Source organism: Plodia interpunctella, chromosome 29, assembly GCF_027563975.2.
Source record: "Plodia interpunctella isolate USDA-ARS_2022_Savannah chromosome 29, ilPloInte3.2, whole genome shotgun sequence".
NCBI classification, from domain to species: domain Eukaryota; kingdom Metazoa; phylum Arthropoda; class Insecta; order Lepidoptera; family Pyralidae; genus Plodia; species Plodia interpunctella.
In genome coordinates, this window is record NC_071322.1 from 3,459,136 (window position 1) to 3,469,846 (window position 10,711).

Here is a 10,711-nt window from a genome sequence, read left to right on the forward strand (position 1 = left end):
TAGTATGTAGCGTTCGGACGAGTCAAAAATGTGTGATTTTGTTTCCGTCATATTTTTGAAAGCATTTGTTATTATCACAATATTTGTTTTCAGTCGTGTTTCTATTATTGCTTTCGAATAGTCACCAAAATAAAAATCATTTCATTTGTTTTCAGTCGTGTTTCTATTATTGCTTTCGAATAGTCACCAAAATAAAAATTAGTCATCTACCCATGGAATTACTACCTAGGTACTCCGTTGAAGTACATACTAAATTCATGCATCTACCCTATTGAGTTGACATTTACTACATGGTAAATCTGTGACCCAAAGATCGACAAGTGAATAAATTTTAATTTAATATAGGTTTTTTTGTAATTTAGCTCCAAAAGTAACCCCAATTTTTAGGTGGTTATTTAGAAAACTCAATATTGCAAAATTGAAAAAAGGGAATTGTCCGCCATCTTGGATCAAAAATTATATGACAATTTAAATTAATTTAATGTTTATAATTTAGTTTTAATTTTTGTATAGTTTAGTTATTCTATAATTGTATATTTTTTAAGTAGTGTAAGTTTAGTTAGGCTTAAAAACAATTTATATTTTTTTAATACTTTAGGAAAATACAATTTTACATAATATGCAGATACGAAAACTAGAAAGAAGACCCGCTGATGTGGCGCTACTATCGCTGCAAACGGCAATGTGGCCTATCTTTTATTAGAAGTTCCTCATTTTGCCACGGGCCTTCCGTGGTATGTTCTCTACTTACTTAATGTTTTGGCTAGCGCCATCTAGTTGGAGACTTTTGAACTCCATCAGCGGTAGCCCCAATAGCATACGTGTTTTTTTGTTTTGATGTGTATAATGATATGCAAACAAATGAATTAAAGAAATATAAATAAATATATTAGGACAAATCACACAGATTGAGCTAGCCCCAAAGTAAGTTCGAGACTTGTGTTATGGGATACTAACTCAACGATACTATATTTTGTAACAAATACATTTATAGATAAATATCCAAGTACCGGGCCAATCAGAAAAAGATTATTTTCCATCATGACCCGACCGGGGATTGAACCCGGGACCTCTCGGTTCAAAGGCAAGCACTTTACCCTGCGCCACCGAGGTCGTTAAAAAAAATGTTGATCTATGTTAATCATTAGAAAGATTGTGCTATAGATAATTTTTGTTTATTTTTATATCTAAAGTCCCATAAAATATCACAAAAAGAAAACAAATTGTGTTGTATTTAAACAATGCATTTATTGGCTTAAAATTTGCTATTATGTACATTAGTAAATATTATTATTTACAGTTGTATAATAAAATATTTACAATATTCGACACAAAACACATTAATCTTCTAAATTTTTTTATGTCAATTTGTATATATCTAATAGGGCAGATGACAAGTTTGTAAAAAACATGTATAATCTAGATAAGATATATTTTGAGATCATTGTGTTAATTCATAGAATGTAGCAATACTGATGGATCATTATACGAAGATGGTTGGAAAGTTCATTATAAAAAATAATTGTAATTATAAAAATAAACAAAACCATCATTATAAACAAAAAAATTGTAACAACTTTTATTAAGAAATCATCACCGTAAATGCAATAATGTAGCTGTCGAACACAGTTTTTTTTTGCTAAGATATTACACAATCGTGACGTCACGTTAGTGTATCATTTAGTGTGGAGCATTTGGACGAGTCCAAAAATGTTTCATTTTATATTTGTCATATCTTTGAAAGCATTGTCATTATCACAGTATTTTTTCCCTCGTGTTTCTATTAAAAGAGCCGGAAACAAAAAATGTCATCTATCCTATTCATATACCACCCAATCACAGGACTTCAGGTTGATTTTCCATCTCTTTCCTACCGGAACAAGGTCACTTCTTGGTTATCGCTTCAGCTATCGCCTTCAGTCCTTCTCCCATCGCTTTGACAGCTTCAGCTAGCACAACATCCCTAGAAGAAAAATAATAAAAAAATTAAACATCGACCTCTATATAATTTTCGATAATTTTCAATAATTTATTGAATAGTTGAAATAAATAAATAAATATATAATAGGACAAATCACACAGATTGAGCTAGCCTAAAAGTAAATTCGAGACTTGTGTTATGGGATACTAACTCAACGATACTATATTTTATAACAAATACATATATAGATAAACATCTAAGACCCGGGCCAATCAGAAAAAGATCATTTTCCATCATGACCCAACCGGGGATCGCTTCTGAACCTCTCGGTTCAGAAGCGACCACTTTACCACTGCGCCACCGAACGTCACGTCGTGAAGTTACTTTTTTTGACATTTTAATTATGACATTTTTCGTTATTTTACCAGTTTTTTTAAATACTTATTTTTCACAAATTATCATTCATTTATGTAACACAACAATCTTAATACAAAACTTTTTTTACATTAAACTACAACTTGAAAGAGAAAAAAAATATGATGATAAGATAAATCCCGCGGCTTCACCCGCGTGTATATTAACCCCCATTATAGTCATTTGGGGGTTGAATTTAAAAAGTAACCATGTTTGATCGGGAGTCTTTAACTACCTGCATACCAAACTTCATAAAAATCGGTAAGGCTGTGTGTCCCTTAGTCGCCTCGTACGACATCCACGGGAGGATAAGGTCTGGTCCAATTCTAGGGCGGAACCACACGCCACGAAAGAGAGGGGAATATATTACCTCTCGCTATTTCTTTCTAGCACTTCCAACATTCTCCTATCAAGATCCAATCGCTGTTGTTCTATTTGACACAATTTATCTGCCACCAACAGAAAAGTAGATTCCTCTGGTCTTGTGCCTGCAAATAAATTACATAAATAAACAAATAAAAAATCTATTTTTTGCCACACTTAGTATTGCAATACTTTAACATATTATAATGTTAGCTGTTTATTCGCGGCTTCGGCCGCTTAATATCCCTCGGGACCAGATTTTCTTCGTATTAAAATGGGATTGGGATGGATGAATTAAAATATCCATAGCGCATTTAAAATACACACAGCGCCATCTAGTGATTTTATTGCAAAGTAATTATTAGCATTTAGCGCCAACTTCAAATACACACAGCGCCATCTAGTGTTTTATATTTGACGCCACTTATAACAGAATACAGGTTTTTCAGGCAAATACTATTGAACAATCGTTTTTTTCCGGGATGAAAGGTACCGTAAGTCTTTCTCCATACTTTTAATTATATATTTTATAACTTACTTTCGCATTTGTAATATCAATTGGGATTTCTTTTACTTTTAGAGATAAATTTTGTAATAACAATGTAACAAAGGAATGTCTCAGTTTCTGTTATCACAGCAATAATTTGTTGCAGATAACGCTGATTTTCAGTCACCTCTGCCCCTGAGATTTTGTGCGGGAGTTAATGTGTAACGAGGGCAAAAAAATACATTATAATCTCTCTTCCATCTGAAAAAATACATTATAATCTCTCTTCCTCAGCCGTTCAGCGTCGGAGCCCAGTGACCACTTTCCTACTTTTTCGTCTCCAATTAGCACGGTTTAGGAGATTGCCCGCCTCAAACACACAAACTCTTACCTCTTTATAATAATAGTATAGATAGGATTATATAAAAATAATACATACTTGAAACTGTAGGTGTGTGATCTTGTTTGGATGTCGTCATTTCAGTTGAGTCCTAAAATACAACAATTAGATCATTGTATTGTAACACTTGGTTGGCGAAAAAATAACATCAAATAAATTATATCAATATATGTATTAAAAAGTAAATTCCTATTTTCGATACATGCATTTCTGAATCTTTGAAGAAAGCCGGCAGTAGACTTAGTTTAAGTAATTTTTTGACGTCAACAAGTGATACATATCATGCTGGATTGAATAAAGAATTTTTAATTCTTCGAATATCCCTTCTGAGCGAAATTTATATTTTCTATACATTTATAATTTAGTTATACAGGGTGATTTCTTATACATTGACATTATTGTGTCTACACGCTCAGTCGATGCTACTGAACAACTTTTCGTATGGAAGCAAACTTGAAATCGCGAAAAAAAAATCAGCATCCACAAGTTAGGTATTTAATTTCGTATAGAACAGCTGATTTCTTTTTTCGCGATTTCGGAGTTACTGCCATACTAAAAGTTGTTCGGAATCATGGACTGAGCGTGTAGACAAAATATTGCCAATGTATAAAAAGCACCCTAAAAGTTGTTAAGATCATCGTCACGCATATCATCCTTGACGACATCAAGCCAGCACTTCTTGGGTTTGCCTTCTGCCAGGGTCAAGCGAGAGCGGCGTAGCCAGATATTTGTTCCCTACGTGATTAACTGGCTAAAAAGAATATTCAAAACTATCTGCGCCCCGTGACTTCGCTCTGATGGGAATTTCGGAATAAACAGTACCCCTGTGTGTTATTCCAGGTTATATTCTACCCGTGTACCGAATTCACAACAATCCGTCCAGTAGATTTTTACGTGAAAGTGTAACAAACATACACACATACATCCTCAAAACTTTCGCATTTATAATATTAGTGGGATTCATGTAATAAATGTAATTAACTTACATTGAAACGATATGCCGAAAGGAATCTATCTTCTGAATCGTTAATATCATCATCCTGTAATATAATAATCAGTTTTACAAAAATTATTTTAAATAACATATCCTTGACAGCTGATAAGTAACAATAGCGTTCCCAAAGAGGGACGTCAGACAAGCGGACGGTTCTAAACAGCCGAATTTAAATTTAAAGTTAGTTTAGTCGATCCCGGACTTCGAGGCATCACATCAATGTGGTTCATGCTGTGATACCACGAAGCCGAGGTCAGGTGCTGGAAATATGCAGAGATTTCTCTCTCGTCTGAACGATTTCCCGGTTTGTTCCTCAGCCGTTGAGCGTCGGAGCCCAGGGTCTGGGTTTAGGCCGATGATATATGGAATGAGGAGCGATTGTAATCAAAAGTTATTGATTATTACAAGCTTTTATTTAATTTTAGTTTTAGTTTTATTTAATTGTCGCTGCCCCGTTGTCTGTCTGTAATCACATCTTGCGAGTTAGATTTCTCCTACTTCCAGTTGACCTACAGAGTTGAAATTTCCCACGTGGCTTCAATTTCCATGACAATGTGTTATTATGATGAGCATGACCTGACGGTGCAGCCCGAAACGGCTTCAAACGAGGGAGCTCCTCAACAGTTTACAGCCACATGTTGTTAAATGCCACAAGAACTCACTGAAGACAATGAAAGATTGTGGCGAAAATTACATTTTTGTGTAAAATTTCTAGTTCAGTTCCAGGTACTTACAGTTTCTTCTTCGACATGATGCTCCAAAACGAATGTTGTGACCGTGTTGTTTTGTGAGCTCTCCACTGTATCGATATCCTAAATGGTGTAAAAAATATCAAATCGATAAATTGTTTTAATTAAGTGCTGTTGGCTTTGTAGATATGAATGTATTTATTAATTAAAGTTCCTTTAAATAAAATAATTTTATTCAACTTCTTCTAGACTTCTTTTACTATATTTTTTTTAATTAGGACATATCACACAGATTGAGCTAGCCCCAAAGTAAGTTCGAGACTTGTGTTATGGGATACTAACTCAACGATACTATATTTTATAACAAATACATATATAGATAAACATCCAAGATCCGGGCCAATCAGAAAAAGATCATTTTCCATCATGACCCGACCGGGGATCGAACCCGGGACCTCTCGTTTCAGAGGCAAGCACTTTACCACTGCGCCACCGAGGTCTCAAGGTCGTTTTAACGTCTTCATATTTTTTTCTATATTTTAACTATTTAATGTATTTATAATAATATATAAATATTTTAACGTTTTGATGTATTTATATTCTTTTTTTTTTAACGACAATGTCACTCTATGAGACAACAATTAACAATACATACAACCCGTACGAATAGGGAGTATTACTGCACATTTATCCCGCCAGAGTACAGCACTGTATGTTAGGTACACAAAAGCTTTGCCGCCTTTTGCTGTGTCGATTAAAACGTTTATTTTACGTTTCATTATGTAAGCATTCGCTTGTGAAAATATACAACAATGTAGCATATTCGGGTGCCGAAATATTGGGAAAAATCGTTTTACCTACATAAGATAAAAAAACTTCAAAAACTATGGGATACGCCTCACGTCGCAAAATTTTCTTTACTTGCGAGCTTTGCGTAATATGCCCTGTTTTTCAAATTTCAACTCAACAAAGACAAGAATGAGTTTAACTATATGACTTTACATTAATTACTCTGTGCTATAGTAATGTCAATTTTATGAATGATTGATTTTGGAAATGATTCCTTCCTCAAGAAAATTGACGGATCGTAATGACAGCGCGGCCGCAGCGGTCGAAACGCTCTGCGAACCACCCACAGACGAGACAAGCTAAATAAAAAAATATAGTAAGTAGCTTGTCGATGTCCCACTGCTGGACAAAGGCAAAAAGTAAAGAGTTCCTTTTTCCACAAATCTCTGTCGATAGCAGCCTGTTGCCACCACGCAGGAACCCATCGATATCGTCTTACTCCTATTATTCACTATCGGTTAATTTTTTAACCCCCGACGCAAAAAGAGGGGTGTTATAAGTTTGAGTGCTAAGTGTATCTATCTACGTACGTGTCTACGAATGAAGCGATTTGGATGCGGTTTGTTTTTTTTAATTTGATAGCTAAATTTTATACGGTGGTTCTTAGATATGTTTGATCAAAATCGGTTCAGCCGTTCAAAAGTTACTTGTAGCGAAATGTATGGAAGTCGGGGTTTTTTTTTAATTTGTCTAACAAATAAACTTGTAACCCTAGTTGGACGAATTTCACGAGCGTTTAGAATTACGCCGCGGGCTGTCATTAGTGTTTATTAAATTGCACCATACACAGTAATCAATTTAATTATCCTATTTTATAAATGAGTAAAGTACTGGTACAATGTAAATTTTATAAATGATTAATTTAAAAAAAAATCTTTATAAAAAAATATGCGACACTAATGAAACGCTACACGCCGCGTTTAAACGGTCGTGAATTTCACCCAGTTATGTTAGTCCGTGCCGTATCAGCTTTAGCACACGAGGCCAGCCTATTACCCCGCAGGAACACATCAATATCATCCTATTACTTACTATCGGTTCAGTTTTAACCCTAGTTCTGTTGGTCGGTGCCGCAGTAGCTATAGCACCCGCTCGCAGCAGAGCCAAGATTCTCTCCTCTGTCTCCGATAGTTCTGGAATTTCTTCAACCCTGCCCTCTTCTTTGAGTTTTTCTATGGCTGCTTGCTTCTTCTTCACCGCACCCTTTTTGTCACTCCAGTACTGAAAAAAAGATGAATATAGGTACTATTTGTTTGCTTAATTTTCATTCGGTTGTGAGAGGGCTTGCGTACTGTTATCTATGTCAATTTTTTAACTGTATTTCTCGTTTATGGAAACGAAATAAACAATTTTCTGATTTTATTTTGTTTTTCTTATTTCTTTTACTATTACATTTTAATTCACAATTTGTTAAATTAATTCTTAAACTATAGATGTCATTGTATCGAGTAGTGTAGGTTAGGTTTTGACACAATCATAAATCGAATGTCATCCATTAAAAAACCATTACATACTGATACGTGTTTATAATATTATTATAACATATTCCGTGCCAATTTCAACTTTGACGTTGGCATACGATGGAGCCACGAAATTAAAAAAAAAATTAAACTTACAATAAAATAAACACTAAATAAAAATTGACCCTAAATCACCATTGTCAATTTTATATCATATACATTTATTTCTCAAAAAGCTACAAAATACTAGCATTCCGAAAAGACCACTGCTGAGAAGAAAGAGAAAAAAGATACCTTCATCCATCGTTTCACAGTCTTCATCGAGCCATCGGGAACATTATTCAACCTGGAAGTAATCCGGGACCACTCCTTTTGTGATCGTTCCTTGTTACGCTGAGTCTTGGAGTAGCCGTTGGCTAAATGAACGTGGGTTTCCAGGAACGATAGGAGAACATCCACTTGGGTCAAAGACGGTTGGCATAGCCTCGTCTCCGTTGTGTAACTGAAAGGAAATAAAATGTTAGGAGCCAATGAAAAATGTTTAAATATTTAGACTTTATTGCACAGTGTAGCCACATTTCGACAAACATAAATTATGAGATAATGACTGCACAGCGCCATGAGCAAGACTTTCATGCCTACAACGTGTCACTGCTTTCTGCTTTACTGAGAGCATTGGGACAGGTCGAAAAAATTTATGCAGCGGCCCCCTGGCGGCAATCGGCGTAAAATTTACAGCGTTTTGTGATTGGATATAATTAAATAATAATAAATAAATATAGGGACAAATAGTAAATAGGAACAAACAGATAAAGTTAGCCCCAAAGTAAGTTCGAAACTTGTGTTATAACACAAGAACTATCTCAACGAATATACATATATAGATAAACATCCAAGACTCAGTCAGAAAAAGATCATTTTCCATCTTGATCTGACAGGAAATCGAACCCGGCGAAGCATGATGACCATTAGGCCACGGAGGTCGTCAATTATTTCATACAATTACAATTTTGGTAATAAATAGCCGTATAAATGTGTCAAAATATATTCTGATTTCTACTACAGTTCCAGTTTCAGTTCTGCAGTAACACTCCCTCCAACGGCAGCAATACAATTTGTAAAATTACAATAGGACTTTATGCTGAAAGCATACACTTGACTGTGATTTTCCTGTGCCTATTTTCACTTGACAAGGCAAAAAAAATTCATATTTTTTTTTATAACTATATTAATTTTCATAAATTATAATATAATATTGTTAGTTAAAAGTGGTACCACATAAGCGATTTACATTTTATTCAAGTCGTCTAAAAGCATATGGCATGACTTACGAATAAGTCATGTCATATGCCTTTAGGCGACTTACGAATAAGTCATGTCATATGCCTTTAGGCGACTTGAATAAAATGTGACACCAGTGTCAGCAATAGCCAACTAGATAAAATACCTTCTATTTTAAATAAATGTCACTGGTATAACACCTACCAAACAAATTTATGATGTGTCAAATATATTTTAAGAGTTTTACTACACATTGGTTGTTAGTACCATGTAAGTGCCTCGATGATGTTATGTACACAATGTAATTTATGAAAGCGAGAGCCATGTATGTAATGTAAACATAATTTTTATTATATTTTTTTTTGAATACATATAACTTACCCCGCCATAATTTAAAATCCCCTAATCAGTGTAGTCCAGAAAATTGTGTAGGCTCAGTTTATGACATGAAAATTGAAGCAAATCCTATTAAATTAATTGTAGAAATTAATTCTCTGGTGTGAAAGTGAAGTGGATGAACTGCGATTATTTGACAGATGACAGCGAAATGAAACGCAGTTCGATGTCGATGTGACAGTGAGGTGATAGTGAAGTGAACTACATTTATCGATAAACGAATGTTATTGTTGTGTTATTTTCATTAGGTAGGTAAATATTTTAAACGATTTACAAGTTGACAAATGGTGCCTTTTATTTGTATTTGTGTCATAACCATGGAAGTAGGCACTCCGTAGTAAGTACCTACTGATTCCATGGTCATAACTTCATAAGTATTTCTTTTTTCATATTTGCTTTTCATTGGCGCAATAAAAAGTATTGTATTCGTGTTGGGTTGAGCGTCGGAAGTCGGAACCCAAGGTTCGCTTTCTTAGTATTCCGTCTGCACTTAGCACAGTCATCGGCATCCCTACATTTCAGACCATTGACAAGCATATCCCAGTATTTTATTATCGCAGTACTATGGTAAACCGAAACGTATCTAGTTGCAATTTTCCAACACCCATTTTTTTTAAGGATCATATCTTCTATATCTTTTGTACTTAATAAACCCAAAATTATTTTTTAACAATGGAAACTCATAAGTAGTACATTTTATTATTGTGATGATATTTCTATTATATAATACTGTTATCCGCAATATAAAAGCTTAATTTGACTCTTATTGATAACTCTTGATCATTTTATCAACATGTTATATTGTGGCAATATATTCCGACACAGATTAATATGTTAAAAATAGATGGTACTACTCTTTTAGTTATGAGTATAGGTACAGACAGACCTACCTTATTTTCTCAACACGCCTGCTATTTTTACGGCCCTAGGGTTTTGTCAAAAAACAGGCACAGTTATTCACGTCAAGTGTATAGAAAAAGGTTGTATCGCTATTGTAGGTACAGATTTACCAACATTTTTATCTGTACTGTATTTTCTGAGAGTGATCAGCCAGAAGCCAGATTGACCGATTTATGGGCGCTGAATATACACGCGCTTAAAGCACATTCGGGGCCCAGGGAAAGCTCATTTGTTAATTTATTTTCTGTCATATTTTAAAAAGAACTATCAATATGTACTTTCTAAGTTTTTATATTCTATTAACACACTATGGACGAATTTGTCAGAAATAAAAACATTTTATTCAATTTGATTTTTATTTTGTCCTCATGGTTCTAACAGTATGTTGTAGTAACACGTCTTTTCCTTACTTATTATTCATTGGCGTGTAGAGAAAGCCTTATTTGGTTAATTGTCCCGTGATAATGTAAGTATTGCCGTCATAAAATATAGCTTCACAGAATCTTGAAATCTGTAGGTATAGAAGTGAGAAACTGATCCTAACTTATCTTTGACAG

At 34.3% G+C, this 10,711-nt stretch overlaps 1 protein-coding gene across 1 annotated transcript; it reads right to left on the minus strand.

The window, feature by feature from the left end:
- Positions 1-1,239: 1,239 nt before the first annotated feature.
- Positions 1,240-9,565, minus strand: LOC128682163 (uncharacterized). The gene is made up of 8 exons (XM_053766736.1): positions 9,240-9,565; positions 7,872-8,079; positions 7,150-7,338; positions 5,314-5,391; positions 4,572-4,625; positions 3,625-3,676; positions 2,706-2,823; positions 1,240-1,963 (listed from the first exon to the last, which is right to left on the minus strand). Exons 1-8 carry the CDS (start codon positions 9,245-9,247, stop codon positions 1,885-1,887), a joined length of 786 nt encoding a protein of 261 aa, XP_053622711.1. The 5' UTR covers positions 9,248-9,565; the 3' UTR covers positions 1,240-1,884.
- Positions 9,566-10,711: the final 1,146 nt, after the last annotated feature.

Coding starts and splice junctions, on each gene's coding strand:
- LOC128682163 (XM_053766736.1), bottom strand. Junction 3,677..4,571: donor TTTCGGCATATCGTTTCAAT/GTAAGTTAATTA, acceptor GTTGTATTTTAG/GACTCAACTGAAATGACGAC. Junction 2,824..3,624: donor TCACACACCTACAGTTTCAA/GTATGTATTATT, acceptor ATTTATTTGCAG/GCACAAGACCAGAGGAATCT.